The sequence below is a fragment of the Amphiprion ocellaris genome, chromosome 4, assembly GCF_022539595.1.
Source record: "Amphiprion ocellaris isolate individual 3 ecotype Okinawa chromosome 4, ASM2253959v1, whole genome shotgun sequence".
NCBI lineage: Eukaryota > Metazoa > Chordata > Actinopteri > Pomacentridae > Amphiprion > Amphiprion ocellaris.
Genome location: NC_072769.1, coordinates 21399272 through 21416989, shown reverse-complemented (window position 1 = coordinate 21416989; position 17718 = coordinate 21399272). Strand labels below are relative to the sequence as shown.

The window sequence follows — 17718 nt, the reverse complement described above, 5'->3', positions numbered from 1 at the left end:
ATCAAAAACATATTTTTTGAGGAACAGCTGGAAAATGAGATGATAAAAACTTTTCATTACCAAGATATTGCAAGAAAACAACCTCACCTGGTCATTTTTAACGATCCTATGCATCTAAGGGTTGAGTAAGAGGAAACCACAACATCCAAGATGATGGACAAACTGCACACTAAGAAGCAGAAGTAAACAAGATTTGGGATGATTTAATTTACTTGACTCAAGACTTTTTATTTGTCACAAACAAAAATGAGTATAAAATAAATTTAAAAAACAATAGAAAAATAGAAAAAAATCACAATGCCATGAATAAATGAAAAAATATCAGTTACTTGTTGCTCCTGCAGAATATTTTATCTGCACATTCAGATTAATGTCTGAAATGCACTGTTATAAAAATACGAATTTTCTGATTTATTTTACAGATTTATTCCACACGTTTCTTAAATACACACACGGATCAATAAAATTACATTAATATACAATCAATTTACATGACAAATGTAAGTCATGTTAAAAACCTGTCACTCTGTATAACCATAAAATTAAAAAAAATACATTAAAAGGCTGTTAAAATACATTTACAAATGTATCATCATTTTTATTCAATTGATAAATCTGTTAAAGTCAGGTTCAGTAGTGCAGGTGTGTTTCTAAAAGTACATGCAACTAGTGGCTATTAATAGAAAACTGGTTCTGCAAAAGATTTTTTTGTTGAATGAGAGATATTTTTGTATAATTACAGAAGTTTTTACCATAAAAATATTGAGCTAAAATATTTATTTTTCATGATGTTGCTGTATTTTTTGCTGTAAATTACCCCCCCCCCCCCTTTTTTTTTTTTTTTAGTGTGTTACTTTATAGAACGGCTGAATGACTCCTGCAGGGATCCTTTGACATGAATAATCACAATATTTCAGCCACAACCACCGCTTCCTGCAGTGTAATGACAAAGCAAACCTAAACTGAGCCATATGAGCATTCTGTGTCCTTCCGTCAGTGGTACGATATTGTGCAAATGTGTTACAAAATTACTTTCACTAAAATTATTCACACTTTTTTCTGATCTTCCATCATTACAGTTACAGATTTTCCACAAGAAGATTTTGTGGTCAACTGTTACAATTCAAGCTGATTAATAAACTTGTTTTACTGACCCAACTGCCTTAAACCCAAATATATTATATTCAAATGTATGTGACTGTTCTTTGAATGCCTGATTAAAAGAAAGGAAGCTTCAAATTCATGTTTTGGAGAACCTGAAAGCAGCAGATGTTTAACAGTTTTTATTTTAAAAGTCACTAATCAGCTAAAGTAATTATCATCACAAAAAATGGGACATTTAGGGCTTTTCAATGATACCAAATGTGAAGGGGTGAGGCTTTGGTAACTGTCTCTTTCTCATTAAGGAAAATGGTGTCCATCAGTGCAAGCACATTTTATGGGAAGAGGAAAAATAGGTGCATAATACTTTTTATTGAGCAAATTTTGGCTTGAAATGTTGTTAGCATATTTTACATTAGAGTCTTAACAACACATTAACAACATTGTCTAAATTATTTTAACTGTATTTTAGCATAGTATTTAAGTGTTTAAAAAATGTCCTCAGTAGTGGACATATGTAGTTATTTTCTCAAGAAAGGGAGTCATTCTCAGAAGCAGAGAGAACTTTACTGCGCATTGTTGATGGAACCATACCCAACTGGACTGAGAGTGTTTGTCTTGGCCGCACCAACTGGTCTGGTCTTAGACTTTGTGGTCTACCAAGGCAAGACTACCTTCAGAGTTACAGGTGTAAAGGGCATTGGAGAACAAGTTGTTCTTCATTTGGCTGAGTCTGTTTCCCAAGGAACCCACCTGTTCTTTGACAGGTTCTTTACTATGGTCAACCTCCTCACACTGATGAGAAAAAGGCTGACAGGAACTGGAACCCTCACGAATAACAGGGTTCCAAAGGAGTGCAAAGTCATAGGGCATAAGCTTTTCAAAAAGGAAAGAAGAGGGGCATCAGAGATGATAATCAGGCCAAGAACTCCAGAACTTTCTGTCACGAAGTGGTTGGACAACAAACCAGCTGTCATGGCATCATCTGTCTATGGTGCTGAATCTCAGGACACATGCAGAAGATGGTCCAAGAAAGGCAAAAGAATTGTACAGGTGTCAAGGCCACTGGCAAGTGCTGAGGACAACACCAACATGGGTGGCGTTGACTTGGTTGACCAAATGTTGATCTTCTACTTCTAGGATGGCCTCTCGCACTCGGAAATGGCCAGTGCATGCAGTTTTTTGAGCTGGCCATCACCAACTCATGGTTTCAGTATAAGAGTGACTGCCAGTTTCTGGGGAAGAAACCACTGAAGTGCCTTGACTTCAAACTGCGCCTTGGTGAAGAGTTGATTACTCGGGCCCAAGCAGGAATCGCAAGTGAGAGCAAAGATGACTTTACTCCCCCACATTAAAAGTGGTGAACGAAACACATTCATCAAGTTGTTGCAGATACAAGATACAACAGCAAAGCATATGTGATGTGCACGTAGCGCAAGGTATTCCTTTGTGTTTCCAAGGATAGGAATTGCTTTTTGAAGCATCACAGCAGATAAGTACAACAAAGCAAAGCAAAATAAAAGTGATGATGGACAGTTACGTGGTTGTTCATGTTTGAGATCTGTGTTTACTTCTCAGGCTGCATTCTTTGAGATAGTTTTATAGGACTGATGGGGACAATTTTGCACTTCATGAGCAAAAACAACTTTCTGTGCAGTAGTCGAGGAAGAAATGCACATTATTACTGTGCTGCAACGTATTTGCAACGCTAAGTAGCAACAGTTTATATGAACCAATTTATTTCAAATAATAGGTCACATTTTTAAACATGTTAGAAATAAAGTTCATATCATACTTGTGAATTACTGATCTGATTGTCATCTGATCTGTAATAATGATGCATACACTACTGTTCAAAAGTTCGGGGTCACTTAGAAATATCCGTATTGTTGAAAGAAAAGCAATTTTTTTCAATGAAGATTATTGTAGCTGGAAATGGATGATTTTTACTGGAATATCTACATAGAGGTACAGAGGAACATTTCCAGCAACCATCACTCCTGTGTTCTAATGCTACATTGTGTTAGCTAATGGTGTTGAAAGGCTAAATGATGATTAGAAAACCCTTGTGCAGTTATGTTAGCACATGAATACAAGTGTGAGTTTTCTTGGAAAGCATGAAATTGTCCGGGCGACCCCAAACTTTTGAACGGTAGTGTATGTGCATTGTGACCTTTTATACAAAAACAGAAGCTTCAGAAATCCCTTCAAAGTCAAATAAACTACATCCCTGACAGCATGCTGTAAATGTCCTGCTTACTGAGGTAATTTATTCTGCAGAGCTCAGAGGAAATACTGTTCATTTTGAAAGTGCAGTTTGTAATGTAAAGGAACATGATCTTATTCAGAAGCATAACCTGATTTGGCTTAATGCGTCCCTCCAAACAGCCACATAACAAATAAGGTCCAGTCATGAATCCATTTCCAGAACGACACAGGCACCGCGAAAACAGGCCATCTATCCTTTTGGAATATTATGGGCTGCCTTATGAGGCAGCGCCAGCGCCTGGACCTAAAAGTAATCAATTTCAAGTGCAAGTGACCCTCCTATGAATGCCTGCGGCTTTTCCAATAGGCTGCTGCCTCCACCTCACCCTCTCCTCCTTCATCCATTCATCTGGTTACTCTGCTGCACCACGCTGCTGCCCTGCCCGGACCCGCTCAGTCTGGGATGGCACAAACCATGAACGGTCCATTTTTGGGGCTTTTTCTGCACCTCAGTCAGCGGTAATAAAGAGCTGAGAGGCTGCATCCATCGGCAGGACGGCGGTGACTCATTGCGCACAGTCGGTCCGTCAGGGTGCTTGAATTTTGCGCTCGGCTGAGAGGGATCGATACCTCTAAGACCCATATTGTGGCGGAAGGCGTGGCTTGGTGTCACCGACACAGGGTTGATTTGTCCATATTCATTTCTTAGGGTTTAGCCTCACATCTCACTGACACGGACGCGCAAAAACGGCACGCAGCGGACCGGGGCTTAAACCTGAAGGTAAGCCATCCTCATCTTTTCGTCTCAATGCGTTTTACCTTCTGCGTTAGATGCTCGATTCGTGCGCAAGGTCAAATCAAATAAGCACATATCAGTGGCTTGTGAGGCGCTGGGTTTGGGACAGGAGGCAACAGTACATGACAGAGATCTTAATTGGCCTGAATAGGACGTGTGGATGCAGCCTGCGTTGTTTTCCGTTTTGCTTGGATTCACATTCTGCATGCACTCTGCTCACTCTTTTCTGTTCAACTGCTGCAGGCAACAAGAGCAACTAAAACACCTCAGACAAAGAAGGAAGGCGTTTTATAATTGCTGAATATCTAATTACAGACAGGAAATGCTTTCCATAAATATTTGCGCTTTGACAACAGACAGGCAGATGCATAGTGGCAAAAGCACACACACAGAGCTGGCTACACCTGTCCATGACCCACACCAGTAACCTACAATAGTGTCACACTTACAGATCTGCCCTCAGGTTGCCAAGTGCATGAAGGGGTAGGTGATTCTGGTACAGGAATGATTAGTCTTTGGCAGTGTAAAATAAAAATAAAAAATCTGTTGTTTGTTGTTGTCCTTCCCAGAAGAAGCCCAGTGTGGAGGATGCTTACTGATGAGGCTGAGTTCAACATTAGCTCCACTGGTGAGCAGCACATTATGCAGAATCGACTGTCATCAATAATGTCAGTGAGACAGAAAAGCCCAACAGATGCTCTCTTTGCTGTACCTCACTGAACTATCAATGGGTGGTTCTTCTTCCTCTTCAGCCTAAAGGCTGTTTTGTGGGATTGTACTCTTCACAATCATATTTCAGCCGTCTGCCGAGTGCTGACACGTATTACTCACAGAACTGGCCAGATGCTTTTCCACATTTAAGAGACAGCCCGACATAGAGTCAAACTCTTTAAAAAAAAGAGAGATCTGTGAAACTGCAGGTCACCGTGTGGAAACAGATTAGAAGATCTAGAACAGGGGTGTCAAACTCATTTTAGTTCAGGGCCCAATTTGACCTCAAGTGGGCTGGACCAGTAAAATCACAGTTTTAGTGCAAAAAAGTATGTTCTGAAAATGTTCACATTTAAGGAATTATATTTTTTACAAAACGTTATGAGCAACTTGAAAGATCTTACAGAAGATAAATTGAATTTCAACAACATTATGCAGGTTATCATTTACATATTACAACTTACAGATCACAGAGTGTCTACAAAGACACACAACATTTAGTTACAGGAATCTGGAACTGAATGATATAGTATTTTACTTTATCATCAAAATGACAAAAGTCAGACGAAAAAAGACAACAAACAACAAAACAAGCCAAAATGTTTAAAAAAAAGAGATGCAAAATGACAAAATGAGATACAAAATGGGAAACAAAATGATTTTAAAAAAATGCAACAGATCACAGAAAACAAAACAAAAAAGCAACAAAAACAATACAAAAATCACACAAATGACAAATGAGACAAAAAATGACAAAAGCAAGAAACAAAACGGCAAAAAAATACAACAAACACAAGTGAGACAAGAAGGAAACAAAATGACAAAAACAAGAAACAAAACGACAAAAACATAAACAACAAAAGTCAGACAAAAAAAGATGCAAAGCAACAAAAACAAGACAAAATATTTTTTAAAAAGGAGACAAAACGACAAAAGAACAATAAACAATCTAGTATTTTACTTCATGATCAAAACAACTTGTCATGGTCTAGAAATGATTTTAAATTTATAGTTTTACAAATTTACAATTTGCAGTTAATGTCTTCTCTGTAATTTTTTCACTTTACAAAGTCGTCCCACAGGCCGGATTGGACCCTCTGGAGGGCCGGTTTTGGCCCGCGGGCCGCATGTTTGACACTCCTCCTGATCTAGGATTATCTCACTGGTTTTGAAACCTTTTGTGGATTTTTTTTTTCACTAAAAGGGCTCTCAGTTGATTTATTAGCACCATGTTGAACAAAAACCCCTCTAAGGATAATTGAAATGTTGGCTAAGTGGTTAGCTTGGCATTTATCCCATAACACGGTGATCAACCTTTAATCAAACTGAGTCGATGTCAGTGATCAACAATCCAAGAGCTTCATCAGCTGACTCATTATTGGTGTCCCTTAATATGCAGCGACACTATTCATGCTGCAACATTCTGTGTATATATGATAACGTCAGCTGAATGGGTGATGTGCTGCCAATGTATATTAGGTTTTGTGGAACACGAAAAGATAAGGAAATCCAGTCTTTCATCAAAAATACATTTAATCTGTAAGCACTTCCAGCCTCCATATGTCAAAGTGTTATTGCTGCTTACATTTACTTACAGGCTTGTGAACTTTGCTGGGTTTAGTCTGACACAGCATTTTCACATCCTCTTTAGGGATTTCCCCCAGCTTTTCTTTTTTGTTTTTTAGGATTTTACTCTCACTTTTTGTTACACACATGTTTTGATTGAACGGTTTCAAATAGGTTGAAAATACACTACCGCTCAAAAGCTTGGGGTCACCTGGACAATTTCATGTTTTCCATGAAAACTCACACTTTTATTCATGTGCTAACATAACTGCACAAGGGTTTTCTAATCATCAATCAGCCTTTCAACACCATTAGCTAACACAATGTGGCATTAGAACACAGGAGTGATGGTTGCTGGAAATGTTCCTCTGTACCCCTATGGAGATATTCCATTAAAAATTTCCAACTAGAATAGTCATTTACCACATGAACAAAATCTAGACAGTTTTTCTGATTCATTTAATGTTATCTTCATTGAAAAAATGTTTTTCTTTCGAAAATAAGGATATTTCTAAGTGTCCCCAAACTTTTCAACGGTAGAGTATATAATGGACTCTTCAAACATCAGAAAACAACAAAATCCTGTATTAATCATCGTAGGTCATAAGGTAATGTCAAATACCTTTTCAGAAACAGAGACAGAAAAAACATTGATTCATCAGTCATAGTACAGAAATCAAGTCTTGTTGGAAAGCCAGAGGTGAATACAGTTCCAATTACAGCAAGTATTAACATCATGATTATTTATTATGATTCATTTGATGGTTAGGTTTGGAGTCACATGTATTTGAAGCAGCGGTAACATGAGGCAGGTACAGGTCACTGGTTGTTCTGGGGCTTTGCTCTTTATTCGAACAATGATTACTTAAATGCATGTTAATGATTGATCGGTTCAACTGTATTGGATCATCTCGCATGACATAATCTCATTCTGGAGTCCTATATGAGTTGATTGTATTTATCTGAGTTAATGATTGAAAATAAACTAAGCCTATTTCTGTTTTCCTCCTTTAGGAAACTGCAGAAAGTGACTGATAGCACACTGTGCATCTGCTTCCATCTTCGGATTACGACAGTATTTAAAGACTGAAACAGTGAATCCAGCATGGGAACTAACCCAAAAAGGACAGTGACAGTCCAGATGGTGCCTCAGCTGGCTGTGGCCGATACACTGGGCAATAAGGAGCCTAATGCCAACTGGGGTAAGGAGTCCAACCTCAAACTCTCTCAGGTTTGTCCAAAACCCACTCTCACATCTCCTGACAAGCAGGATAACTTCTCTGTGACGACTGCTCCCACTAACACCATCCCACACACCCAGAAAACAGCTTCCAAGGGAGGTGAACCAGTTAGCAGCACTGTGTCAGACAATCCAGAACCAGGAAATGGAAACCAGATAGAGTCTGAGCATGTGACAGGTGGAGATCAACATTTGCCTGACCTTTCTCCAACAGGCCAAGCTGTGGGTGAGGCAGGAGGCGACCGGAGAGATTCTAACGCTAACGTGAAAATGCTAAGCCCCGCTAATGAAAAGGATGCCTGTTTGCCGTCTGCTGTTACGGCATCAAAGGTCGATGTGCACAGCAAAGACTGCAGAATAAAAGGGCCAAGTGCACCAGAGGAGGAGCCTGCAGAGCTGACATCCTCAGCCAAAGCCACAGCACGAGAGAACGGTAATAAGCATGTTTCTCCAAATGACAAAAACCTTAACAACACCAGTGAATTGAGGAATGCAGCATCTGAACCGCAACAAGATAACAAAGGGAGTATTTCTGCTCCCAAGGACACATCACAGAAAGCTAAAGAGCCTGATCATATACAGACCTGCCCATCAAGGTCAGTTCCACCAAAACCTATAGAAAACATGGAAACTTCAACTCCGCTCAGCTCCACTAAACCTCCATCTAATAGTAAAGACACAGAGGCTGAGCCTAAAAATGAGAATTCATGTTCGACATATACAGAGAAGGATATTCCACCAGTAGAGAGACCACAAGTCTCCTCAGATAAACATCAGCCGGGGTCTTCCCAGAAGGACTCCTCCACTGTGCTCCAGGCTACACAAAATATGCCTTGGCAGGTGGCCGAGGAAAGCAGCCAGACTGACACAGCTGTCTTTGAAGGAGAGCAGCGCAGCAAGCTCTACAGGGAGGCTTCGACTATGACCTCATCCCCATCACCAGTCCTGGTCAGGCAGTGTCATGATATGGAGGTTCAGGCTGTAGCTGACATGTGCAGTAAGGCTGTGTCCACGAGCCCAAGTCTGCTGCCCTTCACTGCGACTCGCAGGCAGAGCGGTGGTGCAATCCCCAGGGAGGAGGTGCAGAGCCTGGCTGTAGTGCACCAGGTTCACGACAGCGTGAGCCTCCATCAGACCAATATAACTCCCCTACCCGCCTCTATTGACCCCAGGTCTGAGAGACTCACTGTGGAGGCGGAGATGTGCCCCAACCAAAACGCTGCAAGGGTTTTCCACTCAGAGACTCTATCCCAGCAGCACGACTCGAGGCTGGGAGCCAAGCCTAAAGAGCCGGGATCAGCTCTGTGCAACATCCAGCCAGTTTATCAAATAAACATCGAACACAGCAACCACAAGAAGCAAGGCGAGACAGGTGGCGACTCCCAGCATAAAACCGGGGTTCAGGTATCCGCAGCAAAAACAGCCACTGCTGAAGCTCCTTCTCTCAGATCAGGGACACCCCCAGAGACAGCTGGTGTTTCCAAGTCTGGATCTGCTGACGGTAACAATGCTGCGCTGTCTCAGGCTGCTGCTACAGCCAAAGCTGACCAGGCCCTGCCAACTGCAACAACAGCAGCAGCAGCAGCAGCAGCAACCACCACATCTAAGGCAGATCTAACTAAAAATAAAGATGAAAGTTCAAAAGAAAAAAGGAAAGAAGCTGGAGGTAAAACCCGGACGAAGGAGACAAATTCAAGCAAACAGAAGATAGAACCAGAGAGAAACGACGAAGAGGACGACCAGTCGGGGAAGCAGAAAGACAAGAGCGTGCACGACGTCGTCTGGGATGAACAAGGGATGACTTGGGAGGTCTACGGGGCTTCTGTGGACCCCGAATCCCTCGGTTTTGCCATTCAGAGCCACTTGCAGTGCAAAATCAAGGAGCAAGAGAGGAAACTGATAGCCCAGACCTCCTTCCGAAAGTCAATCTCTGGTCCTGATTCGCCGCGACATGGCAGAAAGAACAAAAGAAGGCAGCAGAACATTTTCAGGTCAATGCTGCAAAATGTCAGACGGCCCAACTGCTGTGTGCGCCCCCCTCCCTCCTCCGTCCTCGAGTAGCACAGCACAGAGGTAGTCAATGTCGAACTCCTCCCTTCTCCTAGAGGTCAAAATGTTTGTCCTCCGCCCGTCACGATTGCAAAGCCACGTGAAACATTAACGGGACGACGATCCCTGTAAGTAAGTATACTGGAATGTTGTAGCATAAAAGAGTCAAAATATTTGTGATGTTTGTGGAGGTAGGAAAATAGAAATATAAAATGAACAATTCAAGACTTATTTTCTAGAAATAGATATTATGAAAAGAGGTTTTTAAATAACAAAGGCAATAATAGTGAAACGCATGTATCTTAGTTGCAGTGGCAGTTGTATGACCTAAAATGAAGTCCAGACCTTCACAGTAAAAGGCACTGATCATGGGGTAGACATTTTACTTACTGTCAGAATATTTGTGCAAATATATTAAACCGACATCTCATTACATTTTGGTGCATTTGGTATATGTTTTTGAGGTGTTTTTGGGGCCCTATATTTCTAAGATTGCTGTATTTTCTTTTCATGCATATTTATTTTTAGTCAGTTATTGAAAAAGGGACTGTATGCATACGTAAATGGGCTGTTTAATCTCTGTTCTTCTGGTTTTCTATTAAAATAAGAAAAACACTGTCGAGTTTTACACATTCTTCATTTCTAATGTTGAGACTTTACACATTGGCTGCACAGTGGCTTGGTGGTTAGCACTTTCACCTTGCAGCTAGAAGATCCCCGGTTTGCGTCCCGGGATCTTTCTGTATGGAGTTTGCATGTTCTCTCTGTGCATGTGTGGGTTTTCTCCGGGTTCCTCCCACAGTCCAAAAACACATTCAGGTGAATTGGTGATTCTAAATTGTTCCTAGGTGCGAACGAAAGTGTGATTGTTTTCTCACTCCATTACTTACTTATGTCGGAATTCTGTTCCTATGGCGCAACACAACACGATTTTCGCCATAATTCGGAACACACGTATGAACATAAGTACCTATGTCACTCACCTACGCTAACTCAGTGGTAAAATCATAATCTAGGACATAAAAACACCGTACAGTAATGTATTTGTCCGCTGTTCTCACCAACTACTTCCCACGCGAAATTTGTTTTAACGTCGCCAACGGCGTACATCTGAATGATGGAGCAAGGCTTTCTGAATAAATTTATGGGAGATGGCGACGTACCCACGAAACGGCGTAGGTCGAGGACATCATAAACTGAGGACCTACTGTATATGTAGCCCTGTGATAGACTGGTGACCTGTCCAGGGTGTTCCCTGCCTTCACCCTAAGTCAGATGGGATAGAACTGAATAGAACAGAATGTGCTTTATTGTCATTATCCAGTGTACAACAAGGTTGGAGAGCTTCTCCTTTTCAGTGCTCCTCCTTGAAAGATGGTGCCCTCAGATACAGCTGCTCATGGGTAGACTCCAGCCTCCCATGACCCTAATGAGGGTTAAGCGGGGTATAGATAATGGATGGATGGATGGATGGATGGATGGGTCTTAAGAATGCTCGTTAGAGAAAAAAAGGAGTTTAGAGGCATCACCTCGGGCCTTGAGAAAGTGAGCTGGGAGTTTGTAAATGATATAGATAGTGGATGGATGGATGGATGGATGGATGGATGGATGGATGGATGGATGGATGGATGGATGGACTTTACACAGGCGTAGAATTCTGCCATTTTTTTTATTCACTTTAAGTCATTTCTACAGACTAAAAGGTTGAGTACAATGGGACTCACATGCAGAAAATGAAGGTCAAGAAAGACATGAAAGCCAAATGTGAGAAAGAATAATAACTCAGGATGACATGGTGTTTGTGCACATGTCGGGATGTGAGAGCAGCAGGAAACATCAGAGTTGTGCACAGCAGACGCAGGCTGATGGCACACTGCAGCTGAGACTAAAGGTAGAGTCAGGTGTAGACTGTGCTGGATAAATAAGTGTCAAGCTTAATGAGGCAGTTTTTGATCCCTGATGAAGGCATGAAGTTTAAACAGGGCAAAGATTTGCTTGGGCTTGAACAGAGGCAACAACAATGATGAATGTAAATGCACTACCATTCAAAAGTTTGGGGTCACCCAGATAATTTCATGTTTTTTCCATGAAAACTCACACTTTTATTCATGTACTAACATAATTGCACAAGGGTTTTCTAATCATCAATTAGCCTTTCAACACCATTAGCTAACACAATGTAGCATTAGAACACAGGAGTGATGGTTGCTGGAAATGTTCCTCTGTACCTCTATGTAGATATTCCATTGAAAATCTGCCGTTTCCAGCTAGAATATATATATATATATATATATTTGTATATGGATTTCTGATTAATGTTATCGTCATTGAAAAAATTGCCTTTCTTTCATAAATAAGGACATTTGTAACTTGTGAACGGTAGTGTAAATACAGTGTTTTGCATTATGTATATGTTATCCCTCACATTAACCTGACAACTATGAGTATGAAGTAGATGGTTGAACTAAAACCACTTTAAAGAGAGACTCAATGAGAGCGACAGGTGCAATTGATGATCATACAGCACTGAATGATTCCCAAAGAGGAACCAAATTTTGCGATTTTAAATCAAGAGCTTCAGAGCAGAAGGTTCAACATGCATAAAAGCTCTTTTACCTAATTCAGTGGGGGCTTTGGGAACCATTAATAAATGTGAACGCTGGGAGAGAACTACCTCGCAGTTTACACATTTTTGTTCTCTGAAGGCATATACACAAGGTTTGTGTTTATTTCAAAGACTCAGATGGTTGCTTTAGGTTCACTGTCTTGTAGAGATCTGAATCAAAGAAAAGATCATGAACACATGTGTAATAGGCACAGGAAAGAAGGCTTGGAATGAAAATTGACAGTTTTATCTGCATTGAGCAGAAGAAATAGTTTCATCTCATTGTCAGTGGTATAGATTTGAACTATACCCATGCAGCAGTGACCTGTTATTGCTTTGGTTTATTGTTATGTGGATAAGAGACAAGAAAAGTGACAGAACTGCATCTCATTTTGAAGCAGACAGAATGAAAACAAGACAACAGCTAAACCTGTGGGACACTAACACAAACCACTGTATATGCAGATATGACAGCAGCTAATATTAAAAATACAGGTTCAGTGTGATATTATCATGGGGATGTGCAGTTCAGTTCAATTCAGTGTTTTTAATACAGCTCCACTTCTCAGCACGTCTCTCACAGCATTTCACATAGAAGGTGTCAGTCTTCTCAGTTTTTAAAAGTGGCGCCAGAAAATGAATAATTTCTGGGCTGCAAATTTTCACTATTCAGTACATTCCAGATGGTGCACATACACAAGTGTTTTTCAGTTACTGAGGTTGATTAATATGCGTTCATATTATATCAGACTTGTTGTAACATGACTTTCTAAATGTTGCATTTATGTCGGCTGCAATTAAGTCTAGAACTGCAATGAATCAATCAATGACTCCACTGACAAAAGATTAATCGACAACTACTTAAAGATAGTAATAGTTTGACTCATTTATCGAACAAAAATGCTGATTCTAGTTTTTCATGCATAAGGCTGCTTGTTTATAGCTTCTGGTTTGGGATTATTTAAAGACAGGCTTTAGGAAGATGCCATGAACAAAGGTTATGATGTTTTCGAGACAATTAATTACTAGGGCAAGTACGCAGCAGAGTTATGTGACGATATGCGTTGGTTTGTCTGTTTCTCTGTCTGTTAGCAACACTATTCAAAAATGGACTAACGGATTTGGATGGAATTTTCAGGGAAGATCAGAAATGACACAAGGACCAAGTGATTAGATTTTGGCAGTGATGCAGCTTGTAGTCTGGATCCACGGATTTGTTAAAGATTTCTGTATCACTGCGAGATAGCGGCACGGCATCAATGTAACCATGACAACAAGTGAACACTACGTCAGCTGCCTGCTGACGGTCACATGATTGCGATCCTACTACAATTGCACCGCTGTGGACTATAAATTTTTTTCAAGATTTCATCCATCGGAAATGATACAACGACTGGGCAGCCTTGACGGAGTACTGCACTCTCTGAGTGCTTCTCTTATTGTTTATTTAAGAAAACAAAGGTCAGATTCATCAATAATGGGAAAATAAAGTCAGTTGCACCTGTAATTAAGACAAGGATTTTTTTTAAAACTCTTTGTAATAATAAGAACAAGAAAAGCACTGCAGATGTTTACTCCTGTTTGATTATTTCTGCTCACATGGTGTTTTAGACTTTTTTCTTGCCTGTTTGAAAAGCTTAGTTCTTTAGGAAAACCTCATGAATTCAAGAGCCACTGGTAAAAAAAAAAGATGTAAAACATTGAGAGAACTGCGTTGAAGCCGTATCACTGATGGTGCAGATTCCTTTATTAGCAACTAAACTAAAAATTTGTTCTTTGAATGTGATTTGCTGACATTTGTAGACAAAGAAGTAACAACACCGAGGCTGCTCAGTCATTCTATCATTTCCTACGTCTGCAATCTTGAAAAAATTTGTGGCAGAAATCACTGCAACATAGAATGTGGCCATTTAATATAGATGTACCCACAAACAAAATGACCTTGCACTGAGCACAGGCATGTGTTATGCATGTGTACGTTATGTACGGATACCGAATCACCTGACCTAAATATGTAGCGAGCGGCGGGAATTGATGGTACTCAGAAACACCCCCACAATGTAATCAATTGTTCCTTGTATCGTTTCTGACAGATCAGTCCCGATAAGTTCACAGCAGTGGATTTGTAGTAGGATCGCAATCGTGTGATTGTCAGCAGGCAGCTGATGTAGTGGTCACTTGTTGTCATAGTTACAGTGCTGCTATATGGCAATGATACAGAAATCTTTAACAAATCAGTGGATCCAGACTATAAGCTGCATCACTGCCAAAATCTGATCCTTGTGTCATTTCTGACCTTCCCTGAAAATTTCATCCAAATCTGTCGGTCCGTTTTTGAGTAATGTTGCGAACAGACAGACAGACAGACAGACAAGCCATCGGCGATTGTCACAATGATATATGTGCTGCAAAAGAAAAACCCTACAGAAGAGCAACGTCTGATTAGGCCATCAGCGTGCATGAGTTTGATGTTTGCTTTATGTTATCTGGTAAACAGACTTAGGAAAATAATACATCTCCAAAATTGGTTTTCCGTGGCTGTTATTTCACGGTTCTTATTGGATTTCAGCTATTAGAGCCGCAACAAGTAGTCAACTAATTGATTCGTCAAACAGAAAATTAATTGGCACAGTTTGATAACAGTTAATCATTTTGGTCGCCATGCAAGCAAACACAGCAAACATTTGATATTAACAGGCTCCCAGATGGGACAATTTGTTGTCTTTATAGTGCAATGAATATTTTCGTGCTGTCGTTTTGACAAAGCAAGACGTCTGGTGGCATCATGTCAGGCATTTTTTATGATTTACTGACATTGTGCAGACCAGACTATTAATGGCTATAATTACAATAATAATTGTATCTGTAATCCGGAGTCTCAAATGTATGCAAGTCAACAGAAGCTCTGTGTAAGGTTGTCTGATTTAATTCAAGTCTCAGGTCAAGTGTAGATCTGTCCATCTTATGACCATTTCAGGTGATATCCAGCCTTTGTTGTCTGATGTCATGATATAATTGTCACGTAATAACATTTGCTTCAGAAGGTTTTGCTTTGCCTAAAACACTTCCTTTCAGTGTGAATTTACTGTCCTGCCAGGCATAACACTGATTTTAGGCGACTGCTGTTACTCTCTTAACAAGCACATCACTTCATGTTAATGTCAGGACGTGATAGCAGGGACGAAAAAGTCCTCCATCACCGTAGTGCTGTGAAATGTCACAACCTGTAAAGAACAACTCAAACTGAAGCGTCTAATCCTAATGCCTCTTTTTGATCCGCTGGGATCAGAGAACACAGGTACCGAGTCACACTTATATCTGTCCAAACCTACGTGCTCGGATAAGAACAAGAGCTTGTGAATGATTCTGGAGGTAGCCACAACCCCGAAGACCTGCTACGATGGAAAATATGTTATTTGAGACGAATCTTGTGCCGCAGCACTGACTGAAGGCTGTCACGCTGCCGTCACTAATCTGTGGAGTCATATTAAAACCCCAATTCAGCCTCAGGTGGATTAACATGTGTCTTCTCTTCCCGTCAAGGTCAGTTTCTACTTAACACTCCTGTCCGTTTCTGTGGAGGCCCGATCAGCAGCCTTGATTTGGATTCTTTCACTCCTGCTTTAATTAGCTGTGTTTCAATTTTTAATGACCCCCTGCTCAGTGTGTCGGTGTGACTGGTTCCCATTTGGAAGTGCAGATTAGATTTGACCACAGGCGGCGGTTTGCACAGGGGAAGATTTATCCCAATGACAAGGAACATGGGGAGGGATTTCAAAGGCATATGGAGAAATACCACCCACTGCTATTGGTACAGCATTTTGCCTGCTTTTGATATTCAGTTCACTGACTGTGGGTTCCATGGCTTCCTTTCGTATTTTATTAAACACACACCGGACTCTGTATTCTTACTGTACTTGGAAAAAAAAAATAAGAGCCAGCAACATATAGTTCAAGGGTGTCAAACTCATCTTAGTTCAGGGGCCACATTTAGCCCAATTTGATCTCAAGTGACCAGTAAAATCACAGCATAATAACCTATAAATAACTATAACTCCAAATCTTTCCTTTGTTTTAGTGCAAAAAAGTACACATTTAAGGAATTATCTTTTTACACATTATTATGAACAACCTGAAATTTCTAAAGAAAAATAAATTCAACATTATGCCTCAGTTTTTATCATTTACATATTACAACTTACAGGTCACAGAGGATCTACAACGACACAAAACATTTAATCACAGGTATCTATATAGTATTTTACTTTATGAACAAAATGTCAAAAGTCAGACAAAAAACACAAAGACAAAATATTACAAAAATGAGATGTAAAATGACAAAAGCGAGAAACAAAATGACAAAAAAACGAGACAAAAGACAAAAAAGACAAAAAATTTACGAAAAACTTAGAAAGAAACAAAAAATAGACAAATGACAAAAACAAGACAAAACATTACACAAATGATACAACGAGACAAAAAATGACAAAAGCAAAAAACAAAATGACAAAACAACAAAAACAGAAAACGACAAAAACAATACACAAAACAAATAAAGCAAAATGACAAAAATGGGACAAAAAAACACAAGCTAGACAAAAGGAAACACAAAACAACAAAAATGAGAAACAAAACAAAAACATGAGACAAATAACAAAAGTCAGACAAAAAAAGACAAAAACGACAAAAACAAAATGACTTAAAAAAACAACAAAACAAAAAAGAAAAAATTTGACAAAAAAGTTAAAAAGTGACAAAAAATGGACAAACGACAAAAACGAGACAACAAGCCGCAAGCCGTATGTTTGACACCTCTGGCGTAATATATCACAACATAATGCTTATGTGCAGTCAGATCATACCATACAAACATGTAACCTGTAACACTGGTGAATAAATGCACATCTTTGAAATGTACCGGTGACAGTACAGCCCTGACAGCCAAATTATAATCTCTCAAGTGTTACCGCTTAACAAGGAAACTCCCAGGCTGTGTCAGAAGCTAAAATTAAAGACTAGTAGTCCATGAGAGGGAGCAGGAGCCCCATGTTAGAGCCAAAGGGCCTCCGCTGAGATGTTGAAACTAATGGTACTGTTGGAGAAAAGTAGCACAATGTGGACAAGAAAAACAACAAGAAACTGGCATTTTAGTGGACTGTGAAATGTTTACTGGAGTTTTTTAGCTGTAGTAAAAGAAATAATATGCATCCCTGTTATGTATGCAGAAGAAAATGAAAACATTTGTTGAAATTAGTTTTGCATAAAGTTAGGTAATTAACCTTTCATGAGCAGCTCTGATAATTAATAATAGTCTAAAAACTGTAATGTTTGAGGTGTTCTTGACTCTATGTTGTCCTGTTTTAGTACAACTTGGCCCTGCAGATGTGTGTTTTTTTGTTTGTTTTTTTTATAATTTCAAAGTGTAAACACCAATATGTGTAA

At 39.8% G+C, this 17718-nt stretch overlaps 1 protein-coding gene across 2 annotated transcripts; it reads left to right on the top strand.

The window, feature by feature from the left end:
- Window positions 1–3673: 3673 nt before the first annotated feature.
- Window positions 3674–10289, top strand: gprin3b (GPRIN family member 3b). 2 transcript variants are annotated; one of them, XM_035958045.2, is made up of 3 exons: window positions 3674–4090; window positions 4675–4733; window positions 7397–10289. In XM_035958045.2, the coding sequence occupies exon 3, from the start codon at window positions 7488–7490 to the stop codon at window positions 9681–9683; it is 2196 nt and encodes a 731-aa protein (XP_035813938.2). In that variant the 5' UTR covers window positions 3674–4090; window positions 4675–4733; window positions 7397–7487; the 3' UTR covers window positions 9684–10289. The 2 variants fall into 2 exon arrangements, with proteins under 2 accessions (XP_035813938.2, XP_023147783.2); XM_023292015.3 differs by lacking the exon at window positions 4675–4733 and having other exon boundaries at window positions 3675–4090.
- Window positions 10290–17718: the final 7429 nt, after the last annotated feature.

Coding starts and splice junctions, on each gene's coding strand:
- gprin3b (XM_035958045.2), top strand. CDS start 7,488: ATGGGAACTAACCCAAAAAGGACAGTGACAGTCCAGATGGTGCCTCAG.